We start from the raw sequence: 17053 nt of genomic DNA, 5'->3' as shown, positions 1-17053 counted from the left end.
TTGCAAGACAACTTCACCAACAGCATATGACACCAGGCTGTTGAGACCTTGAGAAAGTTTGATTTTCAGTGTTCCACATTGGCTTAATTTACATCATTATGGCACCTTATTCCCATCCTTTTCAGTTGTGTTTCTTCAACATAACATTACTGAGCTTATTTGCATTTTAGACAAATTTGGCATGCAGTTTTTTATTGTTAATATCATAAAATTAATTTGATTCTGGCATTTAACAACATCATTTTCAGGAATTAATGTCTTCAATTATAGGTCAGCGTCAACTTTTACAACATAACTTTACTAAGCTCATTTGCATTTAAACCAAATCTGGCATGCAGCCATATATTGATGAGACCTTGATTAATTTTAAGTGATCCAGATTTTCATTTAGAAAAGTTTGGGCTCCTAAAATGAACTGTTTCTTAAGTTTGATCTGGGAACATAATTTTACTGGGGAATATTACACTTCACCCAGAGTTATTTTGCACCTCATTATTTATGAGACTTTTAATGAGTCTGATTTCCTGCATTCTCCTCCAAAACTTGACTTTCTAGAAGAAGTTTCATTTAAGACCCATCAGAGCAAATTGTTGAGTTGAGTTGTCTTTGTTCCACTTGTCACTAATAGCTCTTGGTTAATGAAAATCACTGATAATGTAGTTTCACACAACTAATTACTGTACTTACGGTAAGTGTTATTATGCTCTATTAAGAGACAGCTATGTCGGAATATGCCTTAGAATAAGGTATTGTGGCCTCACTTGTAGGGGGTGGGGCACTTTTATGGCTTTCATGAACAGTAATATACACATTAAACACTTAGTATTTTGGTACAAAAGCAGGTAAAGAAGACTATGGTATAATGGAATAAAAAACACTTTCAGTAATTTATAAAAAATTATTTCTTTTTCAGAATGTCCATCAGGTTTTTATGGCGATAACTGTGCACAGAGATGTGGGTTTTGCCAAGACGGATCTATATGTAATTTTGTGAATGGGTTCTGTATGACTGAAGGTTGTCAACCAGGATATTATATAACATCCCTGTGTGATAGTGGTAAATATTTTGCATAATCTTTTTATGTCATGTACTTTGTCGTTTCTTTATGCACCTGAGTGCTATTTTCAGGTTACTTGGGTTTAATCTAACTCTTTACACCGTTGTGTGAATGGCTATATATGGTCAAATCCAGTTGAAAGGGCTGGTAGTATGTAATGTTACTCAAGTTCAAGTAATTACACACAATATTTCCTAGACCGTTGTACATTAAACAATAAACATTACATACCATAAATTATGGTATACATGATTATCGAAAACATTTTGTAAGATATATAAATTAGATCATGCAAAATGTAAACTTTGCTTAAACTGTTTGTTTCTGAATGTTGACCATCATATTACTAAGCTATTGATTTCTTTGCACAAAGTAATCATCAGAGAGCTTATTATCTTGTCATTTTTGATAATCAATGCTGCACCAAAAAACGTATAGTTCATTATATACAGTGTATGCAGATTAACTTGTATCATTTCAGTACAACTGCAGTATATCACAAAATTTACTTTCTTGTGTAAAGATCTGTTTTTTAAGCATCTTTGATGACATGGCAATAGTTTAGAAGTAATTTATTTTTAAATTGTGGAGAATTGGTGTATATTCCACAGCATCTCAAAGTTTTGTATTTGCTACATTCTTGATACTCTTGTGAATTCCAGCACAAAGAATTGTATACCTAAGGTCTGGTATAATTACACTAATGATTGCAAAAACAAATGAAGCTTAAAGATCAAAAACAATCGCTGCACATGACACACCAGGACATAATTCAATTTTGATCATATGGATCCCATGTTTTCAGATACGTGAAATTCAGGAAGACAAAGATGTAGATGCATATGGCAATCTCTTTAACCCAGGACTAACAAAATTATGTAACTTCGTGTTGACCCTTACCTGCTCAAAATTTGAGAAATGTAATGTTTAGCTTTACAGACATAACAATTAAAACAACATAACCTGTGACTTTAATATGCTGCGATTTGAGCCAGTATCCAGTATTTATGAACTGAATGTACCCTGCCTTGCAGCATTGTTTTGTCACATGATCTCCATACCTCACAACCTATGTATTTGAACACAGTTGCATCATTGTTGGCACATTCTCTACATTGGCTGGTAGCAGTCTAAATTGAAAAGCTGATAAAGAGACATTAAAAATGCAAATCACACAAACACACATACACACACACCAGATTTTATGAAATGTTGTGATCAGATCATTTCATTTTGTTCATGGTAACAGTATTAGATATCATGCTCATTTAAAAATTTAAAATTTCTCCCAATATTTTTTTTAGTGCCTCCTGAACAGAGACTTTATAGCACTAGTCAATAAATTCAAATTTACACCAAGTTATATCAGAGTATCAAACAAATTCAAATTATTTAAATAATTATATAGAGATTCTATATCAAACTACCGGAAAACATGTTGAGTATTTTTCTTTCTTCAAAGTGGTAAAATTAGGCCATGCAACCATTGTTCACTTTCAGTAAATGGAAGGGTGAAAAGTGAGTTTAAACAAAATATTGTATCCCAACCAATCAATCAAATTTTATTTTAGCATGAAACAGAAACATTCATATTTTTTATGCATAGTAGATATGGTTTTATAAGAACTCAAACTTTTCTTTCCACTCCATAGTTTAATTAATGCACGAGTTTGCTTTCATAACCTTACACTTTTCAGTTGCTCAGGTGAGTGATATCAGGCACACTTGGGCCTCGTATTAAGTTTATTAATTTTACTGCCTAATTTTTAATCTGTACTAGCCAGAATGGTGCTGATTAAATTAAACCCTGTACATACATACATGTGATTGTGAAGTTCTATGTGACTCCCTGTTATGCATTGCGGTGGGATGTTCCCAATATTTATTTGAATTACTGAGGAATTCCCACCCTGGCTCGTTTTTGTAGGAAGTGAAATTAGTGATAGAGAGAGGTAAAGCTCCGAGCCCCCAGTCAGCAATACCGACAATTAAATTATTAAGAACACAAAGGTGAAATCCAAAAGAATAACAGTTTAATACAAATTAAACGGTATTAAGTTCTCAACCAATCTGCTTCCTTTCGACCATGTGACAACCTATTTCATCACATGATTTTAGTGTGAGATGGCTTTCCCCTGTACTTGGTTTCTACTCATCTGTGTTTACTACGCCAGTTGCTTTCCTCCTTCCAGCGTTCTCCGATTCTTCCTGTCCTCTTCCCCTTTTGTCTTCTTTTCTCCTCCTTTCTTTCTCTCTTTCTCCTTCAACGAGGCTTGTTCCCTGCCTACTTCTATTCTCTATTTCTCCTTCAACGAAGCTTGTTCTCCGCCTACTTCTATCCTGTCTCTCTGAGACTCAGGACTTGACTACTCTGTCCCCAGAAGCTTCCTTTACGAAAAAACAAGGACATTAGCATTTGTGTTAGCCATCTCGCTCACACTAAATCAACAATCAATCAATCATCAGATCAAGGTTATCTACATCTTTGGTCACGCATTCATGCACATCGAAAAACACACACGTTCTTATAGAAACAACGTTGCAATAAGAGCGGTATCCTACTTATCATACAGAAATCACTAAATTGTGTCACATCAATATATATATATAAATATTCTTAATCTCGTTATTCTCAACAATATCACAATAATCCGATGCATTTCTGTACATTACACTCCCACAAGTGTACACAAATATTCATATTATTTAAATTTACACACTGCAACTATTTCCAAAGTTACAATTTAATTCAACAGTTGCAAAATCTAGACTATCACATGAATAAATACACTAGTTTACTACGAAGTAACTAAATAGCAAAATACAATATTAATTCTGACGAGCGAGCAATCTACATAATCATAGCTCATTTCTCAAGTACGCATGTAAATTAAACAATACAAGGGTAGTTCTATGTCCTAATGATTCTAGTAAGTAAATATACATACTGCACTTAATTACAATTACAATGCTGTAACATTCTGCAACAATCGAGCAAATAACTCACTGACCTTTACGAAGCTTTCTGTCCTTAGAATGTTCTAAGAGTTTTCCCACCAAATCACGAGAGGCTCCCTCGGAGTGAGTATATTCTGCTTTACCAGTACGACGGCTTACAAATCACTAATTCATTATCAGTCCGAATGACTATTAAGTTCTGTTTCGAATTGATGGCCCCACTCTTCCTCAATTCTGATTGGATATCAATTCTACCCCCAGTCGGTTCAGCTTAACAGACGAGCCTCAGGCCATCTGTCGAAGCGGGAAGATTTACAATAGCGTTGAGGGTCCTTTGTTCTTAGAACAAAGCTTCTAACATTTATATGCGAGGGTTAACACCTAACAGGGGGTTCTTGTACAAACAAAATCGCCGTAACAGTGCAGGGTCGACATACTCATTGCACTAACCCATTCCTTTGTTCCTGACTTACGTAATCGCAGGCAGGCAAACGTGACAGTGATTATAAACATTCTGTAATGCATAACCTTTTGATGAATCACCTCCATTGTGAAAGCATGTCAATGCAAACCATGAAACCATTACAATTGTAATTTGTGATATAAATTTACATCAGATATTACCTAGCAGTATTCCTCCTTAAGAAGTGCAAGTTGTAATCTGCAGCTTTTCAGTGACAAGTGAATGGTTCTTTTTTTTAATGCTCAAAATTTTAAACAGTCTAACATGTTCTGTATCCGACATGATACAAGACCTATAAATGTCTCAAGATAGTGCCGTTGTATGGGGAAAATATGAACGAGGTTTCGAATGGAAATACTGTACGACCTTGGGAGTGCAGTATATTCATCTGACAAACAAGTTCATATTTTCCCATACAAATGTAGTAACCTTTTATTATATGTTTATTTTTTATTCTTCCTAATGCTTATATTAACAAAATACACTACAAGAAACAAAGAAACTTAATGTATGCCATACTCCAAACTAAATACACAAGCACAAATTCATCATTATACAACAACAACATTAGTACTGCACACATAACTCTGCCCAGATAAATTTGAACTTAGTTGTGCACTCCTCATAACTTTAGAAAGAAAAACAGCATGTCTAGTTAAAATTGAAATTTGTAGTCATATTGTGAATGAATGCGCATTGCAGCAACTTTTCTATTTGATCTGGAATGAACAGATTTTTGGTATTCTTTTTTCTTCAATTCTACGAAATTGAATGATTATGGACTGGATTTATATGTGACAATTCCACATGAAGTACGTCAGATTGAAGAAGCGAGGGAGAAGTGTATTGACATCTGGAAATGTGTTTCTGTTTCTGCCATTGAATGTTTGAAATCATAATGTGGGAAAAATATGAAGTCTTTCAGTTGCAGTTATCAAATAGACACTGGAATTTAATGCTTATTTCATTTTGAGTGCAGTAAGGAGGATGTAATTGCACTATTCGAAATTACAGTACAATTTTGAAATGACTGTAATCAAGATTGAGAACCTATAATTCGGATTTAAAGAGCTAAGAAAGTATATTTTGAGCAAATTCAGGATGTTAAACTGTAAGTATATTTTTGTGCCATTCTTATCACCAGCTAAAGAAGACAGTATATGCCTTGTCACTTGTATGTTATTTGTAAGGACCCTTTCTTGCATCTGTTGTATAGCTAGCCTAAATCCGAAACATTGCATCAAAAAAGTTAATGCAGAATCTGCCAAAGCAGCTGGTGTGTGGCAGTCCATGAAACATCTGCTTTACTTCATTCAGATGCAAATTTAAACAACCTCAATGTAAAGCGCCTGCTACGCAAGTGTACATGATTTGTTTACAAATCAAAAGTGCTGGCATCTGCATCCATTGTTTGTTTACAAAGGAAAGTAGTTCCTTTATGCACGTGAATGCAATATGTACATTTGAATGCGAGTTCAGTATCAGGTTTTGCACGATTCTGACAATGTAAAGTTAACAGAGAAAAAAATGAGCATATAATAAATTGACATATTAGACACTTAAGCCTCAGAGGGAGAAGTAATTTGAACAGTATCACATAGTTGTTTACATGTTAACAAGCTGCACTTTGTATTTAAATCAGACAATACCTGAAATATGCTAATAGAATTATAATTATTGCATTGAAAAGTATACACATAGTCTAATGCATTTTGTTGCTGGATTTTTGTTGCACAGGCCTGTACATCAGTCCCTTCTACCTTTTGTTTATGTCCTAGTTCATTACAAACATGGCAATAAATCTGTTTTCCATGCAGACACTGTTGTGTTATATGACCATGCTCTCCACAATACAAGCAATTTTCTGACTCATGCCTAACCTCTTTTATAAGTCTTATGTACTGGCCTGTATTCTTAAGTAGCAAGTGGATTCGGTCTTGCTGATATAATTGTTTTGCAGGCCTATGCAACACATATCCAGCATCAAAATGCATTAGAATATGTGTATATTTTTCAATGTAATAATTATAATTCTGTCAACAGATTTCAGGCACTATCTGATTTGCATACAAAGTGCAACTTGTTAACTTGTAAACAACTACAGTGGGACCCCGCTATAACACGGTAGTTGGGAGCCATAGAATCCGACCGTATTATGAACCGAACCGTGTTATATGCAACCAACTCAGTTAGCTGAAGAAAATGTACCCCCCAAAAAAAAAAAAAATGGGGGGGTAATACATGCGGGTGGTAAAATACGTGCTTCGTCGGCACAGTTGCTATCTTGAATTAATGCATATTAAATGAGAAATACACCTGTAGTGAAAAGAGAGAAGACATCATACTTTATTTAGAGAACCATGATTTGGTACATATACGTGAATAGTTTATATATAAATGTCTAATGTATAGCATGATCAGAGTATCAATGTAGTGTACTCACCTGCAAACCTCATCATATACACTGAATCCACAATACAAGTGATTCCATCGAAAATATGCATACACAGCTTTAAAATATTCATTAATTTTGTAACAGGTCATATTGGTCTGAATTCAGTGGAAAAACATAGCACAATCACGTAATGAATGATGAAGCACATTTACTTTGAAGATACGTTCGAAGTCAGTAAAAGTTAGTTTGCATTTTAAGCCGCCGTTGGCATAAACTTTTTCCCTACAAAAAGGAAACTTTCACAGCACAGTTAAAGTGTTCCAGTCATGTTGGAAAATGCAAAAATCCATCATATTCCATCACTTTTATTTAAGTTTGGTACTGACTTCCTTTGAAGAAAACTTCTTTGCTGTTATTGAAAGATTGTAGTCGGCTTTCTTTTATGAAGGCTGCATGCGCTTTTGAAGTCGCCGCTAAAAAATAGCTTTGGAGAACCAAACGAATGCCCATTTCTTATTGTGGCAGCAACATCAAATAATTGTATTGTATGATTGAGATGGGGATTTTTTCCATTTGCTGAGTACGTTTTCATAACAGTCGGTCCTTCAAAGGTAATCTGTTTCCCTTGAAATTTTAGCAAACTGTTTTATCTGGATACATTTTAAAAAGGAATTGGCCGTCGTTTAGACTATTCTAGTTACTGTCCCTACATGCCTACTGAATAAACCAATAAGAATTGTTTAAATTTTTTTTTAACACTTGTGGTAGCAGCGTGATGCTGCCTTCTACGCATGCGTCTGAAAATTAAGAAAGGGTCAACGGAAGATAGAGACGCAGGTGTTCTGACGACATGGATTATTACAGAAAACGTGAGTGTTCTGAAGGATTTAATTCTGAGTGAAAAGAAGAGGAATTTTACTTACCATCCACACACAAATGCATCTTTGTAAATATATTAACAAAAAAAAAAAGCCACATGGTATGTTTTGCAGCCAATAAGGAAAAACAATCCAAGTTTGCGACATTGGCGAAGACCTACGCGATCCCAGAATAAACTTTGTATGCGTTTTTTTTCTTCTTACTTTTAAGAAGAAAGAAAAAGTACTTTTTCATGTAGGAGAAAAATACTTTTTCGTGTACGAGAAAAGTACATATAAAATTTCAGGAGCCAAGCCACGATCGTCTTGCATTTTTTTTATTCATACGCGATCTCTATCCCAAAATGATAAGCAACTTTTTACGGGTTTTTTTCGTACTTTTTAAGATTTTTTTTTTTTTTGCACAAGAAAAATACATGTATATAAAATTTCGGGAGCCACGCCACAACCGCGTTATATCCGAATTCGCGTTATAACGGAGCGCATTATAGCAGGGTCCCACTGTATGTGACTGTTCATGTTACATCTGCATAGAGATCTGTAGATGATATTGAGTCCCTTAGTAAAAGTGGTAGGTCATATCTGTAATTTTGCATCATTTTCATAGCTGAATTTTTCAATGCAATATGATATTTTATGTTTTATATATGTTTATGTTTTCACTGATGAATGTACATGTGTTCCAGGCTTGATACTTTGAATTTTAAAATTACTTAACTATTTAATGTCAAGCCAGACTCTGCACATCATGTTGTATATACTGTATATATTGCACATAACAGATAGAAGGCCTCAAGGTAGATTAGTTCTGTAACTGAGTCAGTACCTTCTCTAAATAAAGTCATTATTATTAATAGTAGTAGTAGTAGTATTAGTATTATTATTATTAAATCAAATAAGTAGTAATGGACCTAGAATTGAGCCTTGTCATTTTCAATATCTAATTGTTCCAGGTTCAGACAGAATGTTATATAAACGTTGTGTTCTCTCACTTAAGTATGAAGTTAAACCATCTAACTGTGCTTTCATCACATTGGTAAATTTTCAGTTTCTTCAGAAAGATTTTATGATCCACCATGTCAAAAGCTTTCCTGAGATCTGCAAATACAGAGCCTATTATTCTACTTTGGTCTAGTGCTTGAAGCCATTTATCAGTTAGGGAGATCAAGGCAGTCTCACATGAAAGTTTCTGTCTAAAGCCTGATTGATTAGGGTGTAATAGCAAGTGTTTGGTTAAATATGACATGATTGAGTCATGGACATGTTTTTCAATCAATTTTGGCAAGTTTGGTAGTATTGAGATTGGCGGGTAGCTATCAGCATCATGCTTAGAACCAGATTTGTGAGTAGGAGTTACTTTTCCTGTTTTCCATATTTTGGGGACAGATGAGATAGCAATAGTTAAATTGATTATGAAATACTTATAATCATCCTCAGTGCCCTTTAAAGATTGGCCATTACTGTAATTATTGTCACCAATGAGAAGGTTTACAGTATGATATGGTGAGATATCCATTTCCAATATTTTTTCTGCAGTAGTATTAATAGTTCCACCTCTGGGGTTTTGTAACTCAATTCTGTCTGGTTCATCTCAATATCTACTTCAGAAACTTCAAAAGGTTAAAAACACAGCTGCTCGGATCATACTTAGAGTCCCACGATCAGAGCACACCTCCCCGCTGCTCTGTACCCTACACTGACTATCCATTTGATCAAGAATCAAACACAAAATTTGTTCTCTGTGCTACGTTTCACTGTCAGACTCCAGTCCAACATACCTATCCGACCTTACCCATGTGTACACACCAGCAAGATGCTTACGCTCCTCTTCTGACAATTGTATACTCATTATTCCCACTATGAAAATGAAGTCATATGGACAACGTTCTTTTGCATACCAGGGCCCAGCAATATGGAATGAATTGCCCACTGAACTTAGACACAAAGACACAGTGATCACATTCAAGACCGCTCTCTTAAAGCTCACTTATTTCTACTGCAAGAACAAACTTAAAGACCTAATAATGTTCCCTACCTTAAATATTTTCAGCATGTTTTTTATGTTTTTTAATTTCATGGTGTTTGTTTTTTGTAATAATATCATTATATATGGGTTTTTTAAATGTTATAGGTGTTATCTAATGTTGTAAAGTGCTTAGAGCTTCTAAAGATTAGGCGCTGTACAAAGTCCTCATTATTATTAGTATTATTATTATTTTTCCATCAGTTTTATATAATCCTCTTGTTCTTACTACTTTGATTTTTGATGATCCTATGAGAAGATATCTGATTATGGTTATGTGATTTTAGTGCAGAGAGTTCCTGTTCTAACCTTTCTACATGGGCCTGGAGATTACCTAACATTCCTGAGCACTACATGGAGGTGCAAGTCTGGTTATGGGTTGCATGGCACCTATCATAAACTGGGGTCCTGAGTTTCCTCCACATTAATTGCATTAGACAAGTTTAGGTCTTGAACTCAGATTTTAGTAAGCATCTTGTGTCAAAAGTCAGGTATGCAAAACCTTGATCCACACACCTCAGTCATGGACAAATAAATAAGCACACATTATAGATGTATATAAAACAAGTCTTGTTTGAGTAACAACTTTACCCCTTAATAGTATATTATTTGTTTCAAATGTATTGAAAGTTATTAAGGCTTACAGTTCTCACCAAAAACTATGGCATGTACCTTACTTAATTACATTTTGTTTACCGGTAATTCAGGTAACCAAACAGAAGGAAAGAAAAAAATATAACATATTTGAGGCTTAATTTTTGGACAGATTTGGACTTGATAATGCATTATACTTGGCATAACAGTATCTTATTTCTGTACCTTACAATTGACTAAATTGATGATAATGGCAAGAACAAGCCAGTGCCTAATTTGGGTGTTCTTGAGCAGATATAAGAAAGATTAATTCCATAAATACTAATGGTGAAAAGTTATGGACTCGGAACTTTAAACTTCAGAGATTATATTTCCATGTTTTACAGAATGTGTTGGCAGCTATGGTTTGGACTGCAGATTCCCCTGTGGCCATTGTAAAAACAAAGCTCAGTGTGACAAGGTGGAAGGCATCTGTCCTCAGACCCTTTGTGACCCTGGATATGTGTCAAAACTCTGTGATGCAGGTACAGTGTAACCTCCCATAACAAGATAACTCATTTAAGAGCATCTACTCCTATCCACTGCTAGAGTTTTGTAAAAATCACATACAGAAAAATACTACAACACCCATTTTGTTTGCAATTAAGAACCCATGCCATGAAGACAGTCCTGCAGAATTTTGTATACCTGTAATAACTCTTCCCAGAAGGATAAAGAATAGAGACAAAGACCATCAGTTGTAAATGCAAATTGTTATATGTCTTTTCAGTAGTAGATGTATGCATGTAAAAGTGATTGAGAGAAAGAATAGTTTCTTGGTTCTTTATTTAATTGGTGTGTAATATGGTATGAAAAAGTATCGATCATTTAGCACATTAACCCCTGGCGATGAGTTAATGTGGCAGGAGGTAGTAGCCTACTGCCGAGAAATGTAGCATCAAGGTCATGCATGATACACTAAAATGGGTGGTATTATAGAAAGTTAGACAGATGTAGCTCTACAATTATACCAGATAATCTGGTCGAACTACAAAATATGGAGGGAAAAACCTCATCTTTTGGACCCCATTTTTTTCCACCCAAAATTTGCCCATGGTGAGAATCCGATTTTGTGTCCAGATTTTAGACTTTTTGGTCTCAGATCTAAGGCAGACTGGTATGAACTGCAAACAGACAGATGAACCTTTGCAAAAAGTAGAATAAGATGGGCATTTGGAATAAAGAGTAGTCGATACAAAAATTAAAAAAAGAAGAAAAACAAAAGAAGAAAAAAGAACTCCAACTTTTACCCTTCTGCTCATGTGCGCGCCAAATAGCCAATGAAAAACAATGTTTCTAACACAACTAGGCATTAAGTTATTGGAAAATCACCTGGAAGTTGATGTCTTAGAATATATTCAGAAATAGGTTTCAAAATATGTTTCCTCCTTGAATTTTAGGCGAAAGCAAAAACCTCCAGGGGTTAATGTGTTAAAGAAATATGATAAAAAGGTAACTTTATAACCAGAAATGTCAAACACAGTGGCCAAAACACTTGAAAAGAACTCCTCTCAAGAGAATTGTTCTCAAACTTCCTGTGTCAAAAACTGGAGAGAAAAGTTTCCTATAATTTTCAAATCTGCTAATGATGAAAATTATAATAAACTTGTCACTCTCAGAGAGTTACAAGACTCTTTTGATGAAACCCATGAAATTTCAGCAGTACGAGATGATAAGCACTATCAGGGTTTGAAATACAGGACACAACTATAAATAAACAGTGAAATAATTACAGTAACAAATGGGAAACTATGGTGATGTATTGTAATGTCACCCTCTTTTAAAGAGGGGTGGTTAATTGGGTTTGGCTGCGTTATCCAGAGGATGACCTCCCTTGATATTATAGCATGGAGGGAGTGAAAGAAGAATGGAATTTCAACAGAGAACTGATCGAGAATACTCCAGGGAAGAAATAAACAATACGAGCCCTTTTTGACAAGAAAATAACAAATTTAATAAGAACAAATTAAAATGGTAATTCAAATTCAAGTTAGGTTATATATGTAGAATTTAACAGGTGTGTCCAATTTGGATTTATCACATCATCATAGCAAGAGGTGAAAGATCGCAATATCCACGATTGATTGCATCACCTTCATTCACTTTGACCGTATATCAATGTCTCCTAGTCCATCCTTCCAAACTCTAGGTACTGCCCCTTCATGGACTTCCTGGTCCCTTTTACTCTGACCTCGTCCTTCTTTCTTTCTTTTCCGTACTCGAATCTTCGGACTGTCTTGTCCTTCTCTATAAAAGCTGTTCCTCGTCGCTGCTTTTCTTCAGGACTTCCATGTCCTAGCGCTAAACATGCCTTTCTTGTTTCATGAGGAAAAAACTAATCTTTAGGCTTCCACGGAGTCAGGACAAAGTTTCCCCTCCTAGGAAATTTCCAGACTAAAGAATTTACACTATGGTCGTAACTTTAAAGTCAGATTGCTATAAAGTGTACACCCTAATTTATTCTACCCAATCGTAGGCGAGGGTCCCTAATCTTTCCCAAAGAAATAATTTCTTTCATCAGATTTAGACAGCTCAGAATCTGTGTACGACAGTGTGTGACAATTTTCCCTTTGAAAATATGATAAGTGGACATAGGTTCATACCAAGCGGTTAGGGTTGGTAGCTCAAATATTTACTTCTAAAGATTGTTTAAGATGCCGCGGTCAGTTTCACTGGTTCGGAAATATTATTCCTTTGAAGTTTACACTGACATGGGGGGAGATGAACAACGAAAGAACAGAGTGACCCTTCACAAAGACTTTCCTGGCTTAACTGTAATAACTTTAATTGCTAAATGCATTCAACTTGAAATTTTCTGTACTTCAAAATTCTACACTTCACATATGTACTGAAACCTGGCAAGGACCAATCTGAAACTTTCAGCTATCAGCCAATATTATTAACAGGTGGTATTTGCAAAACCAGGGAATGGATGATAAATAATAGACTAGGTGTCTTGAATCCAACAAACCACTATAGGACATTCAGTGTGGATTCAGACACAAGAGAAACATTATAGACCATGGTGTCAGACTTGTAGTTAATATCAGTTTCACTTCCCCCATAAGTGCCTCGTGATCCCATGAGATGAGATGTCGCTGGTCATGTGGTTGGTCAGAGAACAACGGTTGCATGAAATGTACAGTTTGGGAGCAAATTAAAGAAGAAAACACCAAAAATTAACAGCGTAATATACAATTTCGGGAGAAAAGTTTGGCAGTCATCAGGTTTGTGCATTCCGAAGTACTAATTTCCGCAAACTGGGTTGCACCTTTGCAGAAGCAAAGTGTTGCAGATAGTTTCCCAACTTTTGCGAGTTTTCACTGAACTTCAGTATCAAGGAAATGGAGGGTGTGGACCACCCAAGGCAGTTCCCTGAGGGGACAGGCTTAATGAGTGAAATACTCAGAAATTGTCGTAAATGCAAAGGAAACGTCACAGATGATGTAAGTATGGTTTCCGGTACGGGTCTGATGGGGAAACGAATGCATTTGCCATCAGCAACTGCCACCGTAGGTATGAGGTCTAGTGGGACACATGTTGGGCAGCTGGGAAAAGCTACATTAAGTCGGCCATTACAACAAGAAGACATGACGTCATTGTCTGATATTGGCGCAAGTCACGTGATTTCCGCCCAAACAATCAATATGACTACCCTGGATAAAGAATTGGCCATGCAATGTCAGTTGTGGACAAAAAACACGGATGTTGTGTCCAAAATGCATGCACGCATGACAAAAATGGAAGAGATCTTGGCGAGTGATTCTAATAAAACCCAAATGCCAAACACATCAACTGCGGTTTCTGCAGGATTGGCACACCTAGGGCAGTTTGAAAAGGATCTGGACACTCTGCACGATAAAGGGGACATCGACTCGGATGTGGATGTTGCAGGTTTAATTATGCCAGATGCAGATTCTGCTGAGGTCAGTGTAAATGATGATGATGATTTGTTTGAGGACTTGGAAAGTTTTGTCCTGGAACATCAAAAAGCTGGTCCAAATGTGGATGACAAATTAGCGGAAGTCCTCAATAAAGGACTACGTTCTGTGTTAACCTCCGACAAGCTAAAACCCTTACAGGAGAAGTATCCCAGACCAGGCAATTGTGACAATTTAAAGGTGCCAAGAGTCAATATTGAGGTCTGGAATGCAATGTCAAAACAGGCCAAGAGTGTGGATATACTACTGCAAAAGTTGCAAACTCAGTTAGGGCAAATTTTGGTCACTACCTTAAAGGCATTGGAATTGTTCAAAAAGCATAGAAACAATCTTCGAGAATTGCCATTAGATTCAGTTAGGGACCTTGTCATGGATACTTTTAAAATGTCATCGTTTTTGTTCAACGACTTCAATTTTAAGCATCGTGACTTAATAAAACTTGAGCTAACCAACATGTATCAGCCCATCTGTGCTGCGTCGAATCCCATCACAGACTGGCTTTTTGGAGATAACCTAAATGGGCAGGTAACTAAACTAAATGAATCCCAGAAGGCTGGAACTCAGCTGCTGGGAAAAAAGCAACAGGAAGCAGCAAAACGTCAGGTGGCGTCAAATTTTAAAAGCAATGTGCCTTTTTTAGGACGTTCTTATTCAGGGACCGGACACCTCCGGAACTGAAAGTATCAGGGGCAGCAAAATCATCGCTGGAGGCAGGGTTTCAAAAAAGTCCAGAAACAAGGAACTGGATTTCTCAAACATTGGAAGGATCAGTAAGATCTTCCCAGGCTATTTGTATGCAGCCTCATGTAAGTACATATGTTTCTTGTATGATCAATACACCTGACAATTTTGTTGCTGGGAAAATGTCAGCATGGTTTGATGCATGGCAGAATATTACTTCAGATCCTTGGATTCTGAATACTGTGAAAGGCTATGAAATAGAGTTTGAACAGCAACCTGTGCAAACATGTATACCTAACCAACTTAAAGTCTCAATAACTGAAGAGAAACAGATAAATGCTGAAATTAATAATTTTCTTGCAAAAGGTATTATTCGTAAAGTTAATTCAAAACCTGGACAATATTTTTCAAACATTCTTTAGACCTAAAAAAGATGGGTCTGTGAGACTTATTTTGAATTTAAAACAATTCAATACAAATGTTGAGAAGATACATTTTAAAATGGAAACTTTGAAAACAGCTGTTAATGCCATGAGAAAAAATTGTTTCTTTGCATCTGTTGATTTGAAGGATGCATACTATTCTGTTCCTGTGGCTCAGATACATAGGAAATATTTGCATCTTCAGTGGTTTGGGAATATATATGAATTTACCTGTTTGCCAAATGGTATCATGTGATCACTAAGGCACTTATGGGGTTCATGAAATTACAATCAAACTTCAACTTGGTTAGTCTTGTTTAATTTATCAATTTTTACTCAGTGGAAGCTTACAACACTGCATGGAAGTATGGCATAATGAATGACCTATTCAGTATTCATCTAAGGCAGCACCCTTTCTGAAAGCTATCCATAGAAGATGGATTTAATTCAGGGTAGTATGTTGTCAGAATTCAGCATCAGTATTAACAACATAATAAAATGTCTTAATTCAGGAACTGACTGCTCATTATATATATATATATGATGACTTTTTGATCTGATATAGTTCAAAAAGTATGCATACCACTGAACATAAACTACAAATTACAAATAAACAGAGCCAAAGTACGGAAGAAGACAGGTTAAAACTTTTAAAAATAAAAAAACTATGCCTTTCTGCCATTTACATCATATTAATGATGACCCAAAGTTTTATCTTGACAACCTGTACAAAATTTTCAAATGAGTTTTGCAAGCATTTTCTGCCTAAACCATAAACTGTTCATTTTAAAGAAGCTTGGGTAAATTTCAAGCAGACTTTACGTGAGATTCTGGCAGAATTTTAAGCAAAATATGCAAATCAGTTGTCCTAAGATTCCGCTTGAACAAAAAAATCTGTGATTTTGGTCTAAAATAAAAATCCATGTGAAATAAAAATCCACCTGAAATAAAATCCAGCCTGTGATTTCCACTTGAAATAGAAATTCACCTGAGGTTTCCACCAAAAAAAGAAGCTGCCTGAATATTCTGCCTAAAAAATGTCCACATGAAAATCATCCTATAAAAATTCTGCTTCTGCTTTCTATTAAACAACATGATGCTTTAAGGAATTATTTGGAATCAATGATAAATACTCACAATAATTTTTACTGAAGTTTCATTAATTTTTCACAGACATTTTGAATATGGATATGAATTAAGCAGGATAATACTTAAGTGTACATGAATCAAAACTTTACAGCTTTTATAATTATATGGCATTCAAGAGATATGAGAGCTGTACTGCAGATTCAACTTTTCAATGTACAAACTACGATGCTGTTGTGATCACTTGAATGAGTCCTCATTCCATAAGCAGAGTGACAAACATTTATCATGATATAATTACTCTGAATTCTAACACAGCTAGAATATTTTGATAATATATACAATATTATTATATGCTCATTTTTTTCCCCGTTAACTTTACATTGTCAGAATTGTTCAGTATTCCCCGATACTGAACGCGCGCAACAATACACATGCAACATTCACGTCAATAAAGGAACTACTTTTTGTTGTAAACAAACAATGATGCAGACGCCAGCACTTTTGATTTGTAA

General features: G+C 35.5%; 1 protein-coding gene across 1 annotated transcript in view; it reads left to right on the top strand.

Moving 5' to 3' along the window:
* The window catches only part of LOC149803001 (uncharacterized), a 326500-nt gene that overhangs the window by 100460 nt on the left and 208987 nt on the right, over positions 1-17053 (top strand). Inside the window, exons 16-17 of the mRNA XM_089953863.1 lie at positions 914-1057; positions 10756-10893. Of these exons, the coding sequence (XP_089809989.1) occupies positions 914-1057; positions 10756-10893 (282 nt within the window). The remainder of the gene's footprint in view (positions 1-913; positions 1058-10755; positions 10894-17053) is intronic.

The sequence above is a fragment of the Sinohyriopsis cumingii genome, chromosome 3 (genome assembly GCF_028554795.1).
Source record: "Sinohyriopsis cumingii isolate HCF-2022 chromosome 3, ASM2855479v2, whole genome shotgun sequence".
Lineage (NCBI taxonomy): Eukaryota > Metazoa > Mollusca > Bivalvia > Unionida > Unionidae > Sinohyriopsis > Sinohyriopsis cumingii.
Note: the sequence above shows the minus strand (reverse complement) of the source record. Positions and strands in the feature narration are given on the sequence as shown.